General features: G+C 44.2%; 1 protein-coding gene across 23 annotated transcripts in view; it reads left to right on the top strand.

The window, feature by feature from the left end:
* Positions 1-23,035, top strand: part of SIPA1L1 (signal induced proliferation associated 1 like 1) — a 356,060-nt gene that overhangs the window by 268,728 nt on the left and 64,297 nt on the right. For all 23 annotated transcript variants that reach the window (XR_004968051.1, XR_004968054.1, XR_004968055.1 and 20 more), the window contains 3 exons: positions 5,164-5,737; positions 6,354-6,628; positions 14,941-15,210. Coding sequence is in view for 20 of the 23 variants with exons in the window: in XM_036311654.1 (XP_036167547.1) it covers positions 5,164-5,737; positions 6,354-6,628; positions 14,941-15,210 (1,119 nt within the window). In the remaining 3 variants the exon portion in view is untranslated. The remainder of the gene's footprint in view (positions 1-5,163; positions 5,738-6,353; positions 6,629-14,940; positions 15,211-23,035) is intronic.

A 23,035-nucleotide genomic window follows, 5' to 3' on the forward strand; every position in this document is an offset into this window, starting at 1 on the left:
TACCCCCCCCCCCCCCCCCAAATTGAATCTGAATCCAACCAAACCTCTAGAGAAGCCAACTACAGGAAATACAAAAGACAGAGGGTTCTTGTTTCAGCATAATCCAGACTCTGGACAACTTTTTGTGATAAACAGCCTAATTTCTTTTTTTTTTTTTTTTTATATATTTTATTGATTTTTTACAGAGAGGAAGAGAGAGAGATAGAGAGTCAGAAACATTGATGAGAGAGAAACATCAATCAGCCGCCTCCTGCACATCTCCCACTGGGGATGTGCCCGCAACCAAGGTACATGCCCTTGACCGGAATCGAACCTGGGACCCTTCAGTCCGCAGGCCGACGCTCTATCCACTGAGCCAAACCGGTCTTGGCCTAATTTCTATAATAAGTAAATTGCAGGGAAAACAGAAAATGAGAGAAGTGGAGGGGAATAAACAGAAAAAAAAAATTTTAAGATGAAATTAATTAATTGCAATGTGTGGGCCTTATTTGGATCAATTGAGAAAAAAAAGACTATTAATAAATCTTAGAATGTCTTAAACAATTGAAAATTGGAACATTGACCCACTTTTTATGAAATTAAAGAATTATTCACTTCAGAACTAGTATAGTAATGTGTTCATAATAAAAGTGATCCTGAGTCTTTGAAATAAATGTTAATTTATGGTAAGTAACTATATTTAGGAAGGTAGAAATCTGTTTCTCCTCTCAGAAAGATCTCCATATCCAGTGGTTAAAATGTAATACATGTTGAAAGGAGTGAGTGTGATGTAGCTCAAAAAGCACTTGGAATCAGACCAGATTGTTCAGCCTCTCAGATCTTAAATTTCCCTTCCTGTGCATGGAAGGGTGCTTGACATCTAGTTAAATCCCATAAGTGAAGTGTCTCACGTAGGCGGGGAGTGTGGTACACGCACATGAAATGCCCCTTTCCTTTTCTTCTCTTGAGTAAAAATAAACATGCAAGCTTCAGCTAGCAGGAAAAATCAAAGTGGATCAAGTGGTGGAAATGTCTTTCAGAAAGTCTATTCCAAGCCATAATTAATTAGCATTCCTATTGTCCAGTGTAGCTGCACTTTCTAAGACACAGATCTGAGTATGTCGCTCTTCGTGCATGACCTAAACCATTTAGGGAAAAGTTCAGAGTGCCCAGCCCAGCCTACAGCTCGAGTCCTGCGGATCTGGCCTCTCCTGTCGCTCAGCCTCCGCTGGCACCTCCACCAGTCCCCTGCTCACCCCCGTTTCATTCTTGAGACATGTGGAGCTACTTACAGCTCCCAGAACATACTGTACTCTGCCCCTCCTCTGCACATGTTCCTCTCTGGGCAGGAATGTCTCTCCTCGCACACACCCCTGCCCCTCCTTCATCTGATGAATTCCTGCTTTCTTTTCTCTGGAGGGCTCCCCTTACCTCCCAGGTCTAGCAACAGTGCCTTTGCTAGTGTTTCCAGTACACCCCACAACTCCCAGGGGAGCATGCAAACCACTGGATGTAGCGCCTACCAGACTTGGAGCTTCTGGAGGGCTGAGCCTACGCCCTCTCATCCTGGATCCTCAACATCAGCCCGGTGCCCAGTGTATAGTGGGTGTTCAACGAGTGCTGGCTAGTGAATGCTATGGGAAATCCAAAGCCCCAGGGAGCGAATGATGGGCACACATTTGCTTTTCCACGGTCTTTCCTGTCCTTTGCCCAGCTCTGCTTTCTCTTTCTAGGAAGCTCACCAGCCGGAAATCTGATCCAAGCTCCAAGAAGGGGAAACTCCCTCTGTTTTAATGCTAAATCCCCTTCCTTTTAAATTTTGGGCTAGAAATTTACTGCTGTTCCCATGGTGTTTCAAAAGTCCAGGTGTCTTATTCTCACTTTTTTCCATTGAGGCTTCCGTTCAGATGTGTCTATAACAGTCCCAACTTGAAATTGGCTCTGGGTATCAAGTAGTGCTACTTTTTCCAAGGTCTTTGATGTCAGCAAATGTTACAAGGTCCAGACCCACTATAAACAGCCTTTGGGTGGTCTCTCTGCCATGTGACTCTTATGGATGGTCCCTTTTGCAAGTACCTCAAGACTGGGAAGTTTAAAATGTTCTTTGAGGGGAAATAAGTGTGGTCTTGTCATAGAGCAGGCTTTCAGCTGTCCAGAAGCTCAGATTCCAGTCCTGCTCTCCCGAACAAGCTCTGGGCAATCATTTCACTTCTCCGGTCTGTTTCCTGGAGAAGGGAAGAATCCATACCAGCTGTTCAAACGCAGGTTCAAGGATATGACAAATGACCGAGTAAGACACAGAGCACCTTCCTGGCCCCGCAGGCGTGTTCCAAGATTTTGGAGACAGAACATATTTTGTGTAAAAGGGAACATATTCTTGAGTAGAATGTAAAACCAAGATGAAACTCAAGATTGTATTGGCAGAGTTTGAGGAACATTGAATACTCCAAGTTTTCTTTCCATCCAGTGTTCACTTTTCATAACTGTTCAGCCTCTGAACTTCTGTCTGTCTGTCCTCCAGATAACCCTCTTGAGTAGAACATCCTAGTCCTGCACAATTCTGAGTAAATAAGGCATGGCTATAATTCTAAAGAATGTATCCTAAGGAGATACAGTATTGCATACAAGGCAAATGTGAGAACACCAAGCAGAAGCCCTTTGGAATCTGCTATTTAAAAATAGCAAGAACCATTTATAATTAATACATTTTAAGTGTCTGTATACAGCAAACTGAAATTCTGGAAAGACTTCTTAAGAGGCAAAATATTCTTCCTACTTAGCTTTAGGCAGCCTTATTATCAAGAGTTCAGAATTTGTGGTACTTAACTTAATGACCTCTTAACCTTGCAGAAAAGTTAGATTTACCCAAAACAGAACCCTTTATTTGAAAAGAGCATGTTAGGGTATCATCTTCCTCATCTTCGTCAGTAAAGATTCTATTTCTAATGATACAAAACTGACTTTAGTGTCTGTATCATTTACCTCCCTACCACGGTGAATCAGTGATAATTATAGGTTAAGGATTCAGTTCTTTTTCTCATAGAGGCTTTTAATTGTTGGTGGGTTTTCCGTCTGTTTTTCTCAAGTTCTATCAGTTAATAAATAGATCTGTAGGAAGCCAGTGAGTGCAAGGGTTAAGTGGATGATAGATGGTGTTCACATTCACACCCCCTCCTAAGCATTTTCCTCTCCTTATTTAAAATAAAATCACAGTTGCTTCTCGAGAAAAAAATAATGATTTGAAGTGAAATTAGCCAGAAAAGAAATTGCCAATTTAAAAATGAAAGATGTTAAATATTTCTGGATCCTCACAGGATTCCTCTTAGAAAAGCCAGCAGATCTGGATTTTAGCATCTTTTGCTTGACTTAAAAAATATATAGCGTGATCAAATTTAAATTATACAGCTGTCAGTATTCAAGCCAGAGAGTTCACAGTAGACAAGAAAAATTGCCTCTCTAATACTTGCATAATTAGACTATACTACATATGGATGTTTCTTCAAATTCTCTTCTCCAGTTAGAAAATGGAGTGTTGCTTGCTACTTTCTTTGTCATGAAGTGAACTGGATAGTCTTTAAAAAATAATAATAAATTTCTGAAAAGCAACAAACAGTCCATTTGGTGGCATTTTCTGACAGGATAGATATATTGTGTCCTGAAGTTGCTGTTTTCAACTTACCCTATTTTGACAAGAAGCAATCTGTTTTTGAAAAGCAAAGCCATGCTCTGGCTGGTGCGTTCAGTGGTTAGAGCATCAGCCCATGCACCAAAGGGTCCCAGGTTCGATTCCTGGTCAAGGGAGTGTACCTGGGTTGCAGGTTCAATCTCCAGCCTTGCATGGGCGTGTGCGGGAGACAATAGATGTGTCTCTTTCTCTTTTTCCCTTCCCATTCCTCCCTCCTTTCTACTCTCTCCCAAAATCAGTGGAAAAAAATATTTCAGTTGAGAGTTACCAGAAATGAAATAATAATTTTAAAAAAGCCAAATATATAAGTATATATAAAAAGATAAAATAATGAAGCAGAGCTCTTCAATTTAATTTGAAAGATGCATGCTCTCTAATCTTTCCATTCTGGGGCTTCAGAAGAAACAGATTTTCTATTGCTTTACAATTGCATAATTAACTCACTTTAAATAGGTAATTTGAAAAGAGGGGTGTTTGCTCTGCTAGGATCATCATTTCTAGCCCTCTCAAACTTTGCTGAGGCCTTGGATGAGACCTTGGGACATGATATAAAACACGCAGCCTCTTTGTTTTTATTTAATTCCTGTTGTTCTTGTTGTTTTAGGAAATGTGTTTTCCCTTTTGAAATAAAAAAATAATAGGTTATTATAGATTCTCGTATGGTGCTTAGGCCCATTTTAGCAATGTACAGGAGAAGTGTCAAACAGGCTTTCTTTGATCAATTTTGCTTAAAGGAATAAGAAAAGGGAAACAGTCTCCTCACAAACAAATTGTCAAACACCAAAAGTAGAGAATGTGGACTAAAGAATAGCTCAGTTTAAAAATAAGACTTTAAAGCATTGTTACTATTATAACTCTAAAGATCAAAATCTTTTTAATACCTTACTCAAATGTCAATTTTCATTTTTAAATTATGCTTTTGATTTGGTGGCATAATGCCTGACGCATAGGCCAACAAGTAATGTTTGTTTAGTTAAAAAGAAATTTTAATACATCTCTCTTACGTCATGCATCTTTTGGTATTTTCATGATTAGCTATTCGCTTAGGAGCGTCATATCTAAAATGGAAACCGCACTAATGTTCTTACAGAATCTGTACTTGTTCTGAATGGTCATGTGATTATACTAACTCCCCTGGGAAAGAATCAGCAGATATTTAAAATACTGTCTTTTATGAAGAATAGTCAGTAAATTTTTTTTTTATGGAGTTATATTTGGTTTACCATTTGTTAATGAAAAGAATATTTTTACTTTAAGTTTTGGGGAGGTTTTATAGCCTGGAAAAAAATGTGTTCTATAAATTCTAAATGTGGTTGAATGAAAGAAAAAGTGTGCTCATGGTAAGCAGAAATGTGTGTTATTTCTTGGGGAACAGTGACAGTTATTTTCCTTTCGAGGGACATCTTTGTCTTAGAGAAAATGTATTTTATTCTCATGCTTTGAGACTGCAAAGTGTTGACCAGCCTTTTTCTCTTTGATCTTTGCTTTTTTTCTCTTAGTGTGGCCGTCACCAGGTCCAGAGATGTGCCTTCCTTTGGACCTCCCATCCCCAAAGGGGTCACTTTCCCTAAGTCAAATGTGTTCAGGGACTTCCTTCTGGCCAAAGTGATAAATGCAGAAAACGCTGCTCACAAATCAGAAAAGTTCCGGGCCATGGCGACTCGGACGCGCCAGGAATACCTGAAGGATCTGGCCGAAAAGAATGTCACCAATACCTCTATTGACCCCTCTGGCAAATTCCCGTTCATCTCTCTGGCCTCCAAGAAGAAGGAAAAGTCTAAGCCGTACCCAGGAGCTGAGCTGAGCAGCATGGGGGCCATTGTGTGGGCCATCCGCGCTAAGGACTACACCAACGCTATGGAAATAGACTGCCTTCTCGGGGTCTCCAATGAGTTCATCGTCCTCATCGAACAGGAAACAAAGAGCGTGGTTTTCAACTGCTCCTGCAGAGACGTGATAGGGTGGACTTCAACTGACACCAGCCTCAAAATCTTCTATGAGCGAGGAGAATGTGTCTCGGTAGAGAGTTTCACTAACAATGAGGATATCAAGGAGATTGTCAGAAGGCTGCAGGTGAGTCTTTCCTCCCATAACCCACGTGCAGTTTCCCTTTGACAAAACTTCCAGGACAGACCAGAGCCAAGTCACTGAGGCTCATGCTTTTATCAGCTCCTCTGCAAACCCCCCTTGACAATGTGAAGCCACACCAAGTTTACCTGACAGTCATTCTCCATCATTTTTCAGAAAGAAAAGTAGTAGGACAGGGGAAGACACACTTACTGTGTGTGTTGGAAACCATGTTGTGATCCCACCGCCTTGGTGACCAATGATGTAGCCCAGCCAATCTGCGTTCATTGTTGAAAGAATTGTTTGATTGGATATCTGCTGCCTTGAATGTTTTTAAGGACAAAATAAGTAGCAGAATATGGTTTCTCTTGGCTGCCAGCTCCCTGTGGGTCTCTGTTAGAGGTTTCCTTGTCACTTCGGTGAAGCTATTGAGTTCTTTGGATGCAACAAATACGTTCCTTTTGGCCTAATGAATGGAGACCAGTGAAGGGGAAACAACCAGACTGCTCTTCAGCTGGCAGCAGAGTATTCAGAAGTGACCCTGTTTGCAATGCACTACCAGTTCCTGTCCACACTTAATCCCGTTTCATTAAACCAGGCTGTCTTTTATTTCCTTGTTTAGTTTGTGTCAAAAGGCTGTGAGTCCGTGGAGATGACTCTGCGAAGGAATGGGCTAGGGCAGCTTGGCTTCCATGTCAACTATGAGGGCATCGTGGCGGACGTGGAGCCCTACGGCTACGCCTGGCAGGCAGGGCTGAGGCAAGGCAGCCGGCTGGTGGAGATCTGCAAGGTGGCGGTGGCCACTCTGAGCCACGAGCAGATGATCGATCTCCTGAGGACGTCCGTCACGGTGAAGGTCGTCATTATCCCCCCGCATGATGACTGCACCCCACGGAGGTAGGTCTGCCTGGACAGCTGAGCCTGAGGGTCCGGGGCTGGGTCTGTGTGCCGTGTGGAAGGTCTCCTGGGTAGGGGAGTAGGGTGCTGTGGGAGCACTAGGTTACATGCGACGCTGCATGTTCCATCCACAGCAAGTCTGATTCAGGACAGCTCCCTTTCGGCATGTGGCAGCAGCAGCTGGAAAGAATGACTCACTTGGACCGTTCCCAGGATTTACATCTCTCAATTTATGAAGTTGCTGTTCCAGATAGAGAAGTCTGGTAATAGCATCTCAAACATCTTGCACCAGTAGCTGAGAACCAGTGCACACTTCACAGTAGAAGGCGCGCAGCATCGCAAGCTGTCAGGCTTTTTCCTTTTATGTTGCGTGACACTCATTCTTAGGAATCTCTCATTTGTACCCAGTTGCCGTCCAAAACTCCAAAGTGCTGTTTCGACCCGGCTATCTCAGCCTGGAGGGCTGAACGTGACTGACCAGGCTTTTTCTTAACTGCATCCGTGTGTCAGGAATTGGCTGCAGATGAGCCGATCCTGCTGTCGGTTCTTTGGCAGTTGGTTCCAGCCTTTCCCCAAAGGGAAGCCCGGGAGCTCCCGCCCTCCCAGCTCCTGCCAAGCCAGCAGCGCTGGTGAAAATTCAATCTCTCTGTCTCTGGGGAGGTTTCTTGATGGAACAAATTTAATCAACTGTTACTTTTCTCCTTTGGGCACACACATGCTATTTTTGCTAGTTTTTTTTTTTTTTAATCTGTTAATTTGCTTTGAACCCATTATTTTCTAAGAGTTTCTCTTAATATACATTCTTTATCGATCTCTCCTCCACCCCAAAATGTGGTCTGCACCTGCACTCTCACAGATGCATGAACATCAGGTGGTAAATTATATGAACAGTTATGATGGGTCATTGATGTCTTTAAAAATAGGCAGCAATGACAACCTAAATGTACTTCAGTTCTTCAAACCAAACATTGCAGGCCAGACTGTGGTAGTATTTCTTAATACTGCTTCCCTCCTGGATGGTCTGGAGCAGCAATCACCAACTGATGGTCCGCGGACCACTGGTGGTCCATGAGATCCAAAAGGTTGGCGACCGCTGGTCTAGAGAGTATGCACCTCTGTGAAAATATGGTGAAATCCCTTTGACCGCTTTAAGGAATGCTCCATTTTGCCCGGCTGGTGTGGCTCAGTGATTGAACATTGGCCTATGAACCAAGAGGTCACCAGTTCGATTCCTGCTCAGTGCACATGCCTGGGTTATAGGCTCAATCCTCAGTAGGGAGCATGCAGGGGGCAGCTGATCGATGTTTCTCTCTCATCACTGTTTCTATCTCTCCATCCCTTCCCTTCCTCTCTAAAAAAAAAAAAAAAAAAAAAAAAAGAATCAAAACATTTTTTAAAAAAGAAAGAAATGCTCCATTTTGGATGATTAGATTTCTCTAGAAACCAAAATATATATCCAGACCTTTTTATTTCAGCTATTTATTTTGGGGGGAGGGGGGTAAATATTCTGAAACTGCCTTGCACACGTATCCTGCCTTTGAGTGAGCCAGGTCTTCTCTGGCTTCTTCAAGCACATCAGCATTGAGGGTCAGCATTCTGTTGAACTGAGACTCGAGGCGGCTCTTGGGGTGCATCAGAAAGGCAGTGAGGGTCCTGCAAGCTCTCCAGCTGCTCTGGGCTCCTCCCCTTGGCTGTTTGTCTTCTGTCCCTTGATCTCTCCTCTAGATTGCCTACTTTATTATCTCTGAGCAGGCAGCCATAAACTGGAGAAGATAACCAAGCTTTGTGACTTGTCCACCTTAATTACACACGGTACAGCTATCACTGCTGGTCTGAGGACCAATCTCCTCAAAAGGAAGCCTGTAGGTCTCTCGATGCCACCTTGTTTGCTCAGAGATCTTTCCCCCTGTTTCTAGTCCCCAGTTTGTATTGGGGGCAGGAGAGGGAAACGGGTGCGTGAGGACACAGGATGAAGTGGGAACATTGCTGGCATGGGTTGTGGATAGTGACTAGAAAGATGGGTCCATGATAGGAGGTGGCTTATGTACTCTGACATACCAGGCTAGCAGTGTCTTCTGTGGTGTGTTGGTAAAAACAATGTTGGCTGAGTATTTAATATGCCAGGTCCTGGAAAAGCACTTTCATATGGATTAGTGCATTTAGTCTTTATAACAACCTTGTGAGGTAACTACCATTAATTTTTTTTCTATTTAAAGGAAACAAAAACTCAGAAAGGTTAGTAACTTCTTAAGGTCATCATTAAGTTTTGCATGAGAATCCAAGCTCTTAACTGCTACTTTGTATGCTCGGGGTACAAACCTTTCCTCACACACCAGTATAAGCAGGGATTTGTTGGTGACCTGGCTTTCTGTGGGGGAAAGAGCCTTGATTTGGAACATTTGCTGATTCCTGTGGTATAAATACTCCCACAGCGGCCAATTTCAAGCTACTAGCTTGACCCCGCTGAACACAGAGTTGGGATACAGGCTCACAGTTCACACTTGCAAACCAGGACAGGCAGCTCCCACCCACCCCTGAATGAATGAGCCGTATCTGTCCCAACACTGCTTCTCAGTCACTAGCTCATCCTCTCCTAGCCAGGGAGCTCTGGTGGTTACATGACCGAGGGCGTCAGGGTGTGGGGTGGGAGGGAGGCTGGGTGGAGGGTGCACGTACTGCACAGCCCACGGGCCCCAGACTTACTCTGCTCCTTTCACTACAGTTTCCACCCAAAATGCCCCTGTCAGGCCCTCGGAGCAGGTGAGACGTGGTGCCGTCGATATCTTTGCAGGACTGCAAGCCCTGCTCGCCCCACCCTCCCTTAGACCAACTTCAAAGGAGCAGTTGAAGCAGTAACACCTTGCTATGATTTTTAGCAAAATAAGATAATTCTCTTCTGTCATTTTTCTCCTTCTCCTCCGCACTTCACACTCCCACTGCTGTTTTCCCAGCGACTAATGACTCTCTTCTTTGACTAGTCACTCTCTTCTTCTCTGTCAGTTGTTACTGCAGCTCCAGCAAGAGGCAGAACAGGCCTCCCCTCCAGGCACGCTGCCCCCACTCCACCCCCTTTTCAGGGTCACTGGGTGGCGGGGTGATTGTCCATAATTACAAACACCCATATATGTTCACATGGGAGAGTCATTAATTAAGGAAAAGAAGAGGTAGGGAAAGTAAAGCAAACTGTCTGAGCCCCTCCTGTGTACCGGGCTTTTTCAAGAATCTTCCCACCAACCCTACCTCCATTAAAACAACGAGGAGAACAAGGTTTGGAAAGGTTCTGAGCCTGCCCAGGAGCCGGCCCACCGGCTGATACCGGAGCAGGTTTGGTGCTTCCCTGTGGGCTTCCCTGGAAGGCAGCGCCCTGAGCAAGCTGCACTGCAGGAGGGCCCTCACCCGTCCACCAGCTCGTGACCAGTGTTGATCTGTCTTCACCTCTGAATCTGTCACCTCTGAATCTTCAACAGCCTTCTCTTGGCAAGATGGAAAATGCCCAGAGAGCAGCTTAAACTGATGTTCTGGTGGTGATGCCTGGGAGTGGGGAGCCCTTATGCGGTGGGGAGCCAGTCACCTGCAGTTTTTAAAGAAAGCAATTAAGAGAAAGAGAGAAAAACCAACAAGTTACATAAAGGGACCAAATTACCTTATAAATACAAATGGGTCACAAAGTTTTTAAAAATGCAGAAGCTAGAAGGGCAGCTGTTAGGTGCTCTGGTTCACATCTCTGTTTTCAGATGAGGTTAAGTGTTTTTCCTAAGCCAAAGTCGCACACTCAGGGACCTCGCTGCCCTCAGACACCTAACTTTCCTGACTCAGGAGTCCAGTCTCACGATGATTTGTTCAATATTCTGCTCAACTGTGTTTCTATCTGCATTTCTTAGTGTCCTACAGAAAAAGGAGAGAATAATGGGTAACAAGAAGTGAAAGGAAACAAACAAACTGGAAAAGCAAGTAAGGAGATAGAGTGGTGTTTCAGTTGACCTAGGGTTTCAGCATGTCACTGTGCGTCACGTTTAGCACTGAATTTGTAATTTCTGTTGACCACAGGTCTTTAAAACGTGCCCAGTTTTCCATTTTGTCATCGGCTCTGCCCTGAGTGAGATGCGATGGACACTGTAAGGTGAAGAAATTTGGGGATTTGGAGTAGAGGTGTCCTTTCGTTAGTGACTGACCTAAGACTACCCAAAAGTAGATTAATTCTGTGAGTTCCAGTCCTGGTTCTGCCACCTCTGGCTTTGTGGTCGTGGGCGAATTAGCCTCCCCAGGCCTTTGCTCTCTCATCTGATGACTGGGTAATGATGTACGCATTGCGGAGAGTTGTGGGGCTTGTGAGTGCCGTCTGTTGTGAGCTCCGAGTGGTAGAGTTGTTCATCACCAGATTTCACTTGGGATGATATAATTGCAAGTCCTTTTAGAACGTTCATGCGTGTCGTTAGAAGCCAGCTGTCACCTTTGTTCTTCAGTGTACTGCTCACCTCTGGATTCACCTCTGTATCGTTCTGGTATTTTACAGAGGGCAATGAGTGATGGGAAGTGAGTGGGTAGTTGCCTTGGGAGGCAGTAGAAATGGCAGAATGGCTGGGTGTAGCTCCTGGAAGCTTTGTCTTCCATTCTCTATGAATGAATCCCTACTCCCTGCTTAGGCCTTGTCAGACCACATCCCATAATTGTAGGGTATGCAGGTTTCTAGCTGTCTGTTAAGAGTGATGGAAATGAAGACGATAGAGAAGAGAAAATCTTTGGCTAATGGGTTCTTTTAACCAGATTTAGTATTAAATGTTATGCAGCTTCAAAGACTGTTTCAAAGAGTGTTTGAGCTAGAAGAAAGTTTAGGGACTATCAATTTCAAAACTTCATTTTACAAAGAAACTAAGACCCCCAAAATGAAAGCAACTTGTCTGTTTTTATTGCTGTTTCTGTGTCATTATTATTAATCTCTACTTGATGCAGTGCGGACTTGAAGCAGCTAATGAAGGTACATGTAGAATATAGAGTATCACAAAGTTAAAACTCAGTGAGGGCATCTCTGTGTGCATGGAGAGCACAGAGGAGGGGGGGAATAAAGGAAAAGTGTGGCCTAGGAGGAAATTTTTGAAAAATTAGTGTCCACAATACATGATGCGAGAGTTCTGTACATGTGGCGATTCCTAGCAGCCAACAGAAAGGGCAGAGGTGATAGATCCACGGAGTTTGCATGTTAAAATGGACCACTGCTGAGGAGAAGCTAAGCTGGTTCTGATGGGGAAATGGAAAGACATTTTCCATGGGTTACCATAAATGTTATTAATATTCTTTTGATAAGCTACATTATTGCATTATATTTGCAGACCCAGAGCACTAGATACTACATCAGATGCCATATTTAGCATAGATGCCTCTATGAACAGCCAAAAAAAAAAGTTACAGTGGAATATTTATGTCAGAAATTGCCGGGGTCCAACCCCAGTGGGTCCAGGGGGTCCCCAAAGGCGTAGACTGAGTCGGCGAAGAAGGAATGACACGGAGACAGCGTTCAGTTGATCAGTAGCCTAGCCAGGATCTCTAGCGAAGTTCTGGTTAGGATCTCCAGCCAGGTTCTGTGTCCATGTTCTCTTGCTAGGTTCTCCAGGTTCTCCAGCCAGGTTCTGTAGCCATGTTCCCTCGCTAGGTTCTCCAGCCAGGTTCTGTCCAGGTTCTCCAGCCAGGTTCAGTCACCAGGTTCTAGTCATGTTCTTTTGCCAATTTCTGTAGTCAGGTTCAGTCCAGGATCTTTTGCCATGTTCTCTCAATCTAAGTTCTGTGTTCTAAGTTCTGTGTTCTAAGTTCTGTCTGTTGCTGTCTTGTTACATCTGTATTTATACCAGTTGATTCCAATCCTATCAATCTCTATTACAAAGGTTAGGGCGTTTCTTATCTCCATTCCAGGGAATAAAGATTATGTAGCTTAAGCATGATTGTTCATAGTTAAAGTGATTAATTACCCGCCTGGCACTTAGTTAGGAGGTTTTATTCCCTCCCTAACTTCAGGGGAAAATCCCTACCTGGGGAAACAACCTTTCTCAGAGACCTTGGTTAAAACACATAGTGCCAAGAAGGTGAGCAAACATATTAAGAACAGTATGCCATATATGCCAGGTCCTTTGAAACAGCAAGGATGGACCGGCTCCCGGCAAGAAATCTCAGCCTTAAAGCTGGAGTTTATATCAAAGCCTAAGGTGATATTTCCTCATCAGAGAAAAGGGTTTATTGCATAAGTTATTAACTGCTAAAGGTAATGTCAGATGTTCTCTAAAGCAATGTTTTACCAACTGCAGATCATAACTCTCAAGTAGATCATGAATCGATTTAAGAGGTCACACCTGATGTATTTTTTTAATGAAATGGAATAACACAGAGTGGAGCGATGGAGGCTGTCGGAGGAAGAGTGTGTATGAGTGTGTATTGGTGTATATGCTGTATCACAGTGTAAAAGGTATTTCTTACTGGGATTGTGGTCCAAAAATTTGAAAGCCATTGTCATTAAGGCATAAAAGGGCTACTGTGAAGCCTTAGGCAGACGGTTGACCTAGGCTCCGGGGAGTCAGGGGGAGTGGTAAGGAAGCTCCAAGGAAAGGTGCCCATTGGAGGCTTGGGCTAAGACTGGGGAGGGCAAGAACCCAGCAAACACACATGCTCTGAAAGCAGCACTTTCAGGAGGCAGTGCTATCACGGAGATGGTGGGGGGGAGCCAAGGGGGGGTGGGGGTATACTTGGGGGCATGTGTGAGATACATGGACAAGATCGTGAAAGGAAGTCACCTTCCATTGTGCTTATTCTTACACCAACATGAGCCCTTCCCCAAATCAAGGCCAGGCCTCAGCTGGGTGCCCTTCGGACCTGCTCTATCCCACACAGGAGCCACGAATCACCCGCCACAGAGCCCTTGGAACGTGGTTAGTCCCAAGTGAGATGTGCTGTGAATGTAAAAGACACCAAATTTAGAAGAATGTAAAAGCCTCATTAATAGTTTTTAATATGGGTTTATTGATTATATGTTGAAATTGTAGCATTTTGGACATACGGGTTAAATTAAAATACTTTTACTTATTTTATTTCCTTTTTTTAATGTACTAAACATTTTTAAATTACATAAGTGGCTTGTACTTGTGGCTCGCATTTTATTTCTCTGGGACAGCATTGGCTTGGACTCTCCATAGGTTACCTCTGAAGTGCCTCTCATGATCACCCTAACCCCCTCTCTAGATCCACCCACCTGCTTCTCAGTCTTTGACATTCCTGTAAGAAAGAAAGTAAATTTTTTCACTTAATGATGAAATTCAGATGCACAGTTTGATTTAGTGTTTTGGTAGGAATAGGCTTTTTTCAGTTAATGTTTGATTCTTCCTGGTTTGGAGTAAAGGGAATGGAAAGTGGGTTCCACATTTTCTAAGATGTGGGAGTTGGGATGGTGGCACAAAAATGGGCTAAAGCCGTGGTTGGCAAACTGCCGCTCGCGAGCCACATGCGGCTCTTTGGCCCCTTGAGTGTGGCTCTTCCACAAAATGCCACGTGCAGGCGCGCACGTACAGTGTGAAACTTCGTGGCCCATGCACAGAAGTCGGTATTTTGTGGAAGAGCCACACTCAAGGGGCCAAAGAGCCGCATGTGGCTCGCGAGCCACAGTTTGCCGACCACTGGGCTAAAGCAACAGAAGACATTTGTGCCTGCCATTAATTTCCCTACTGGGGGACAGCCCTGCTATATGAAATTTCTGACTTTTGGGGAAAAAAGAAAGCCTGATTTGAAATTATGCTTCGTTCCCTGGTAATCTGATAATTGCAGAATTTCTATAATTGCCTTTTTCTTTCTTTTTCTGAGCTAAATTCGACTCTCAATTTGGATTTCAAGATTTCTCCCCACTTAATTTTTTTACTATCAGGATCCTAACATTCAAAACTACATCCCAGTAGAACCCGGATGTAAAGTGCCGTGAGGAGTGTGTGAAGCTGACTGCTTGCTTCCCCCATCTTAGGGCTTGTCCCCCTGCCGGTCACGCTGCCAGTCACGCTGCCTTCCCTCCTCAGGTCTCAGTACAGACCCTCCCCTCACCCCCACGAGGTGATCTTGGCGCTCTGATTTTCAAGGACTCCACACCTCAGACTCAAGAGTGGGGGTTGGGCAAAGGAGAAGTGTAAGACTTCTGCGGTTCTGGTTTTCGGAAGGAAACTAATTATAGGGCCCAGTGATTAATGAAGTGTTTGATCCATTTTAGCTGTTAATGAGAATCAGTGTGGTTGCACCAACGAGGAAAAATAATATTAGTTTTTCTTCTCTCTGTGCCCTCCCTGCTGTAGGAGTTGCTCGGAAACCTACCGCATGCCAGTGATGGAGTACAAAATGAACGAGGGGGTTTCATACGAGTTCAAGTTTCCCTTCCGAAACAACAACAAGTGGCAGAGGAACGCCAGCAAGGGGCCTCACGGTCCTCAAGTCCCAGCCCAGGTGCAGAGCCCCATGACCTCGAGGCTGAATGCAGGGAAAGGAGACGGGAAGATGCCTCCTCCCGAGAGAGCCGCCAACATTCCACGCAGCATCTCCAGTGACGGGCGCCCCCTGGAGCGGCGGTGAGTGTGCCTTCGCAGGCTGGCTCCCGATCTCTGCCCCTGATTGAAATAGCACCAGACCCATAAGCACTAGCTTTTAGCTCTTCCCATATTTTACTAGAAATCAAGAATCAAAACTGAGATGCATGCACCAGCAGCTTTCAAAGCGTGGTGGTAGCATTCCAAAGCCGTGGGGTAAACGAGGATCTATACCCCGCATTGCACTCGGCTCCGTGTAATGTGTTTGTGCTCTGCTCTTTCATTTCCCTGTGGGGTCAACAGAAATCATTCTTGTACACCTAGTAGCCATGTGGCTTGGAACTCAGCAGACGCTTTGAGATGACGTTGACTGTGACATCATCTCGGACAGTCTTTGGGGATAAGTGATTCAGTAGCAACAGAATGAAGGTTTTTGGTTGAGTATCTCTCACTGTGCTAATAATTGTGAGAAACAAAAACAGCCAGTACAGCACAAACATATTTCCCACTGCTCTGTAAGTCGGGGGGGGTAGGGGGGTGGGGGGGGGAGAACAGTGGATGTGTTAAAACTCAGTCCTGAGTAAAATAAGCAAAAAGAAGAGGGATCGAGGGACCCCAGAAAGTGAGAATCCAAGATTTGTTGTTAAACAGCTCACTGTAGATTCCCTCACAAATCATAACCAGTTGGCTCTTAACAAGGCCCCAGCACTTTTGTCTGGAATTCATTGTAAAATGCAGTGCTTTGAAATAGAATCTAGGCCAAAAATTAAACCGGATTAAGTACTTTTAAAATGTAAATAAAAAGTGGCTATAAAGTTGTAAATTGCACTATAAAATTTGTTAGTCCTACTTATCTGAGCTCCTGAAAAGGGCAGTTTTCATTCAGTTACCTGCTCATCATCTGCTAGAAGCAGCCAACTTCTTTCTGTCCGCCCACTGCCCTTTCCCCATCACTTCTGCTTGTCTTGAGCTCATCTCAGAGATCAGCTAGGGAGGGATCAGAAACCCTCAGTGGGAGAAGGCTGTGCTCCTGGCGCTGCGCCAGGCAGAAGGAAGGGCCCTGTGGGAGCCAACATGGTCCCTGGCTCATCTGAGCAGCAGGAACCAGGTTCCACAAGAACAGGGTGGCCAGGAAAGGGGTCCTAGTGATGCTGAGCCGTCATTGCTTCAAATTCAGAACAGAAAGCTGTAAGTTTCAAAAATCACACTATGATGTCTTTTAACTTAGTCTACTGTCTTTTGAGCTTTAGCATAAAACATTGTCCCTTCGCTACTTCAGAAATACTAGAACACTATGTATAAATAATTTAGTAAAAATCAGACAAACTAAAATTAGTTGTCTTTTCAGAATTCCTCATTTAATCCTGGAGATTTATTTACAGAGCCTTGTTATTTATCTCAAAAGAGTCCTCTCCCAGAGTGGCTGCATTCCCATCTGGACTCCTCACTTTTCATTATTTTTGAGGAGGAAAAACATCCAGGAGATCTCTGAATAAATTCTTTGTTCTGCACATTCCGCAGTTGGCTCTCTAGGAGGTATGTGTGCACTGGAATCCATGATTTGGCCCGAATTTTGAAAGATGAACCTAGGAAACCATTGTTTAGAGAAGGATGCTATTTTCTTTCTCTCCAGAACAATCATCAGGCTTTTACACGTGAAATTGTTTTTTTGTGTGTATTATTTTCTTTACACAAGATTCCATGTAATACAATAGCAGAACATATTTCAATTCCACGTTGAGTTTAATTTCTGCCACAGACACTAAAGATTGTTGCTGAACATACTGACTTCCAAAAGTGGAAATATTTTTTGTAGCTACTGATCGTCCTGTGATAGAGCAGCTTATAGTGCTGGACGATGCCTCACTTCCATTATTTTCCAGAGGGAGCCCTTTGAGTTCTGGAGGTTATGTCTTCGTGCACTTGTGTCTGCCTTTCACCTTCACTCCACCCAGAGGAAAGCAGTCTCGGGGTGCTCACCATGAAAGGCTGTGACTCTGATGTACGGATGACGTGGCAGAAGTGAGGCTGCCAGTGGTTTTTTTTTTTTGGGGGGGGGGGGGAATTTAACCTCCACTTCATCCCTCTCAGGCTTCTTAGTTTCAGGTAGTCTTTAGACTTGACTCAGATTAAAGGTCTTATGATGGAGGATTGGGTGACTTGGAAAATTCCAGCCCTACATTTCCAGGATATCCAGGTTATTTGGCTCTTCTTTATTGTGAAGTATGTGACAATTCAGATGGATATCCTTTTGTAAAAATTAAAGAGTTCGATTTCCTATCCCATCATTCCTAATTTTTATTAATACAATACTTATTTTTTTAAAGTTTTAACTTCAAGTCATAAATAGAAGGTAATAGTTGAGGAACTCTTTTGCTGCTATTTCAGGAATATCCAGCATAGAATAGACTTGGGACATTCATCAGGAATACTTCCTGAGTCCTTCGTGAATCAACAGATTCATAAAGTCTACCTGGGACTATAATTTCTTCCATACAGTATACTACAATATCGCTGAAATTTTTATGCATTTCTTATGTAGGCTTGCTGAGAGATGGAAGGGGCTGGTTGGGCGCTCATCCACTTGATTCTGCCCTTCATCCCAGCCCTGCCCTGGGCGCCATTTCCATTTGTACCTGGGAATCTCTAAAGTGTGGACCATTCAGGTGAATCACAGCTAGAACGAATGACAAGGTCTGCCATAAACTGGATCTTGCCTTACGATAACAGTGAGCCTAGTGTCAGGACCAAAGTGTTGCCTTTGCAGTTTCAGTGCCCTGATTCTCTCCCAAGTTAGGCACGTTGTGTCTGACTGTAGAAAAACCAGCTATGTGAGCTTAAGTTAGCAGCCATCTCCAGACAAACCTACTTCATTCACCATGACTGGGTTCAGCATGGCTCCTTTTACATGAAAACCTTCATTTACTGCCTGTAGAACCATAGTTTTTCTTGAATTGGATGCAATATTCTAGACTTAAGGTCATTAGGGACAATTTTTTAAAACAATATTTGTGGAACAAGTTTCATTTTCCTTTAATACGAAGGTCAGCCTTAGCCGGTTTGATTCATGGATACAGTGTCAGCCTGCAGACCAAAGGGTCCCGGGTTGCATTCCGGTCAGGGGCATGTACCTTGGTTGCAGACTCCTCCCCGGACTGGGCCCTGGTCAGGGCTCGTGCAGGAGGCAGCCAGTTGATGTGTTTCTCTCACATCGATGTTTCTCTCTGTCTTTCCTCTCACTTTCTCCCTCCCTACAAATCAATGGAAAAATATCCTCAGGTGAGGATTAACAGCAACAACAAAAAATAAATACCAAGGCCAAAATTTGTATGACATTGCAAAACGTGTTGGTGTTTGGAGTTTCTAACAATTGTTTCACTGAATTGTGTACTCTCTATACATTAAGATAAACTGATGCAATAGGAGCAGAATACTCGTTTGCCATATAAATAGAATAAAGTCTAATTCTATCTGGCTTAAATATATGAGCTTTATGCTCTGCAGGTGGTCTTTTGAGTATGGAATTTTCTAGTATTTGTGGGGATAGTATTTATTAACAGAATTTTTGTTCAACAAAAATAGTCACTACAATGCAATCATTCTTTTGGCCTGAAATTTATCTAGAGTGTAAAGATAGGAATGAAATAAAAATAGCTAGCTGAAGCACATCCAACTGTGCTGTTTATACATAATATGCAGGATAAAACCCGGGTCTGTGTTAATGTGCTCTGAAAAGTTCAGCCGGCTGGTGTGGTTCAGTGGTTGAGCATCAACCTATGAACCAGAAGTCACAGTTTGATTCCCAGTCAGGGCACATGCCCGGGTTTTGGGCTCGATCCCCAGTGAGGGGGGGGGGGGGGGGGGTGCAGGAGGCAGTTGATCAGTGATTCTCTCTCATCATTGATGTTTCTATTTCTCTCTCCCTCTCCTTTCCTCTCTGAAATCAATAAAAATATATTTTTAAAAAAGAAAAATAGAGAAAAGTTCAGCTGTTTCAGGGGTTTTGTATAGACAACAGGCATTTTAGCATATAAAAATGTTCCTTTCTCTGTTTTTAGATGAAGTATTACCAGCATTTATATAAATACTTGGTGTTGGATCTTACTGAACTAGTGGCACTTTTGAGTTTTCCCAGCATGCCTTACTGTCCCCTTTCCCCACTTCATTTAGCTCTAAGTGTGAGGGTGGGGAGTGCTTTTTCATGTACACAGAGTTACAGAAGGCTGCACTGGCAGCCCAGCCCACCCTCCTCAGCAGACACTAGCAGCATGCAGGGCCAGAAGGGTATGCCTGTGAATATTGTTGAAACAGACTTAGAGTTCTCCTCTCAGAGAGCTGATTAGTCATGTGCTCATCCAATCTGTATTTTTAAGAAAATGCTTTCTAAATTTATTTCATACATGTTCTGTGCTAATTTTCACTGTCATTTTCTACTTTGAGACAAAGCAAGCACCTGTGAAATTCTTCCTCTTCCTTTATTTAGACTACTAGAGGCCGGTGCAGGAAATTCGCGCACGGGTGTGGTCCCTAGGCCTGGCCGGCGACCGCAACGCGAGTATCTGGTGTGGAAAGGCAGGTCCCAGCTGACCTCTGGGCCCTGGGCAGCACCTGGGCCCTTGGGCCCCTGCGCCTGAGTCACAGCGCCTGAGTCCCCACATGGAGATGAGCTGGACGCAGTGTGGGCCTCCAGGCTGCCTAGGGGCACCACAGGGAAGCGGGCAGGCAGCATGCTCTCTCCCGGCCGGCCTCGCAGACTGGCTCTTGCGCGAATCCACAGGGAGCCCGACCAGCCCCTATGGTCCCAGCAGCTGTGGCCCAGCTCTCCAGGAAGTGGCCACATGGGGGAGGGTAATAGGGGGAGTGAGAGCGAACTTAGTGGATACCCCACATTCTCCCTGCACCTTTGTCCCCATCACCTCCTCCCCCAGGTAGTCGCCTCCTGGTGGTCAGCGCACGTCCTAGGAGCGGTTGAACTCCAGGTCAAACGACCACCTGAGGGGACAATTTGCATAGTAGGCTTTTATTATATAGGATTAGCTGAGGTTAGAAATTTCAGGACTTATACTTTCCAAATGCCATCCCCCTGGATCTTAGTTTGACTTGACTAAAGGATCCTTAAACCATGGAACTTGGCTTCCCTGGCATTGCTCAGGCTGCAGCCCTCTGACGCCCATGTTTGTAAAGCTGGGGGACCCTCCCGCCAACTGCTTTTGCTTGTTTTCCAGACTTCACTTTGTGTGTGTGTGTCATTTCTTTAAACCTATCTTATCACCCCCAAAATTTTGTGTGCCCTACAATTTTTTCCTCATTTTTTTAAAATCCCATGCTGTGCAATATCTTGGAATAGTTTATTTCAGTAACCTCAGCCATCATCTGTATGTGTGCAGTTCCTTACTATATGTTTTGCCTTGATCTCTTTACTTTTTATATTCATACTAGAGGCCCAATGCACAAAATGTGTGCTAGGGGCTCAGCCCTCGCAGCCCTGCCTGCCTCAGCCAGGCCAGCCAGCCCTGGCAGTCCTGGCTTCATCCGGAATGTTGTCCAGTCTAATTAGCATATTACACTTTTATTATTATAGATGCCTGACTACCTGTTGAACCACCTGCGCTTGAATGTCACTGTGTCTCCTACAAGACCAAGTCCAAACTGCCTTCAGTTTCTCTCCTGCCCCTCCATCACCCCTACTTCTCTCGTGGCACCCACCTTGCTGAAGGACTTTGCCTTCTACCTGAGTATCCAGAGCAGGACTAGGATTCATAATTGCCTTTCCCCTCTTCGCCCCCTCCTCCCCATCTCTACACCACTTCGTTAGCAAGTCCTTAGCATCAGTTGAGTTCCTCGTTTTTAAGCCTCCTCCTTGTCATTGCTTTGGAGACTTTCATTTCACTGGGATATTCTTCTGGCAAGAACATCTCTCCATCCCTCCATGCTGCGCGTGTGTGGAACGGTCTAATAGAAATGGAAGTACTCCTCGGGCCATGCCTTTTCATGGCCATCTCCCCCTGTGAGTTTCCTGTCTGGCCCCAGGCATGTCCATGACTCTGTTGCCATGTTTTCTCTCTCCTTCACGCCCTTACATCTGCTCTCTGTTCCATGCCCTCTCTTGGCAGCGCTTCACTCTGAGGAGGCTCCTTTAATTTCTCCAAAACACTCCTCCCACCTTCGCTTAATTTCCCCTTTTGGGATTGTTTGTATCACTGAAAGTCGCCTTTCTTTGAAAAATGTGTTCTTCACAATAATCTTCTCTGTCCATGTTCCACCTTCAGGCAGTCTGTCTTACTCATGGTCATATCCCAAGAGCCAGCCTCCGATTCAGGCATTTTAACAGGCTCTCAATGAATTCATTAATGACTTTATGTAGTAATTGAACCAGTATGCAAAAGAACTTACTTAAAGAAGTGGGGACAGAAGTAAATCAATTCAGGAGACAATAAATCACTTTTTTTTTCTATTGTGGTAAAATATGCATAACATGAATTTTACCATTTTGACTATTTTTAAGTGTACAGTTGTGTGGTGTATGTACATTCACATTGTTGTACATCCATTACCATCATCCATCTCCAGGACTGTTTCATCTTCCCAGACTGAAACTCTTTATCCATTAGCCCCTAACAACCACCATTCTATTTTCTGTCTATGAGTTTGACTACTCTAGGCACCTTGCATAAGTAGCTTCACATAACAGTTGTCCTTTTGTGCCTGGTTTATTTCACTTTAGCATCACATCTTTCAAGGTTCATTCATGTTGTAGCATGTGTCAGAATTTCCTTCCTGTGTTCGCTGGGGCTACTGTAACTAAACACCATAGCCAGGCTCGGGGAGGGACTTAAACAACAGGTTTATTTCTCACTGTTCCAGTTCCAAGGCAAGAAGTCCAAGATCTAGGTGCTGGCAGATGTGGTTCTTGATGCAGACGCTCCTCCTGGGCTGCGGGCAGCCACCCTCTCGCTGTGTTCTTACAGGGCAGAGAGCAGACTCTGGGCCTCCTCTTCTTACAAGGGGACCGTTCCCATCATGGAAATTCCACCCTCAGGACCTCATTAAATCTAATTACCTCCCAAAGGTCCCCTCCTCCTAATGCCTAATGGGGTTTGGGCTTTCATATATGGATTGGGGGTGTGTGGAAGTGGGGGTTACATTCAGACCGTAACCTTCCCTTTGTCAGGCTGAGTAATACTCTTAATATTCCATTCTGTATATGTAGCACATTTTGGTTATCCATTCATCTGTCAATGGACACATGGGTGGATCAAGTTTATTATAAAAATTAAATGATAGGTAAAAGTGAAACACTCTGTAGTCGGATAAAGCTATAAAATTAAAGCTACATTTGAGTAGAATTCTTTAATTTTTTGGCTAAGTTTACAATTCTATTTTAAAAGTATATTGTGGGTAACGCTGTCTGAAATTGACTCGGTGAAATTTGAGTTGTTCTTGACTGAATTTTATGTAAAAGGTTTTAATTTGGTTGCAATTGAATTAGGGGATGGGGGTTGTTTTTTGTCTGCCAATATTAAGCAGAGAAGCAGAGGGCCATGCTTGACTTAAACTCACCGGGCTCTTAAGGCTCTGTTTCCCCCAACTCTTCAAAGGAGCTGGCTACTCCAGCATCCACATTGTAGTTCGAGTTCAGATGATTGACAGGTTCACATCTTTAGATTCTGGTACAAAGATGTTTCCTATTGAAGATTTAGGGCAGCCTGACTGGCATGGCTCAGTGGTTGAATGTCAGCCTATGAACCCGTAGGTCACAGTTTGATTCCCAGTCAGGGCACATGCCTGGGTTGTGGGCTTCATCCCCAGTAGGGAGTATGCAGGAGGCAGCCAATCAATGATTCTCTATCATCATTGATGTTTCTCT

This window comes from Myotis myotis, unplaced genomic scaffold, assembly GCF_014108235.1.
Source record: "Myotis myotis isolate mMyoMyo1 unplaced genomic scaffold, mMyoMyo1.p scaffold_m19_p_1, whole genome shotgun sequence".
NCBI classification, from domain to species: domain Eukaryota; kingdom Metazoa; phylum Chordata; class Mammalia; order Chiroptera; family Vespertilionidae; genus Myotis; species Myotis myotis.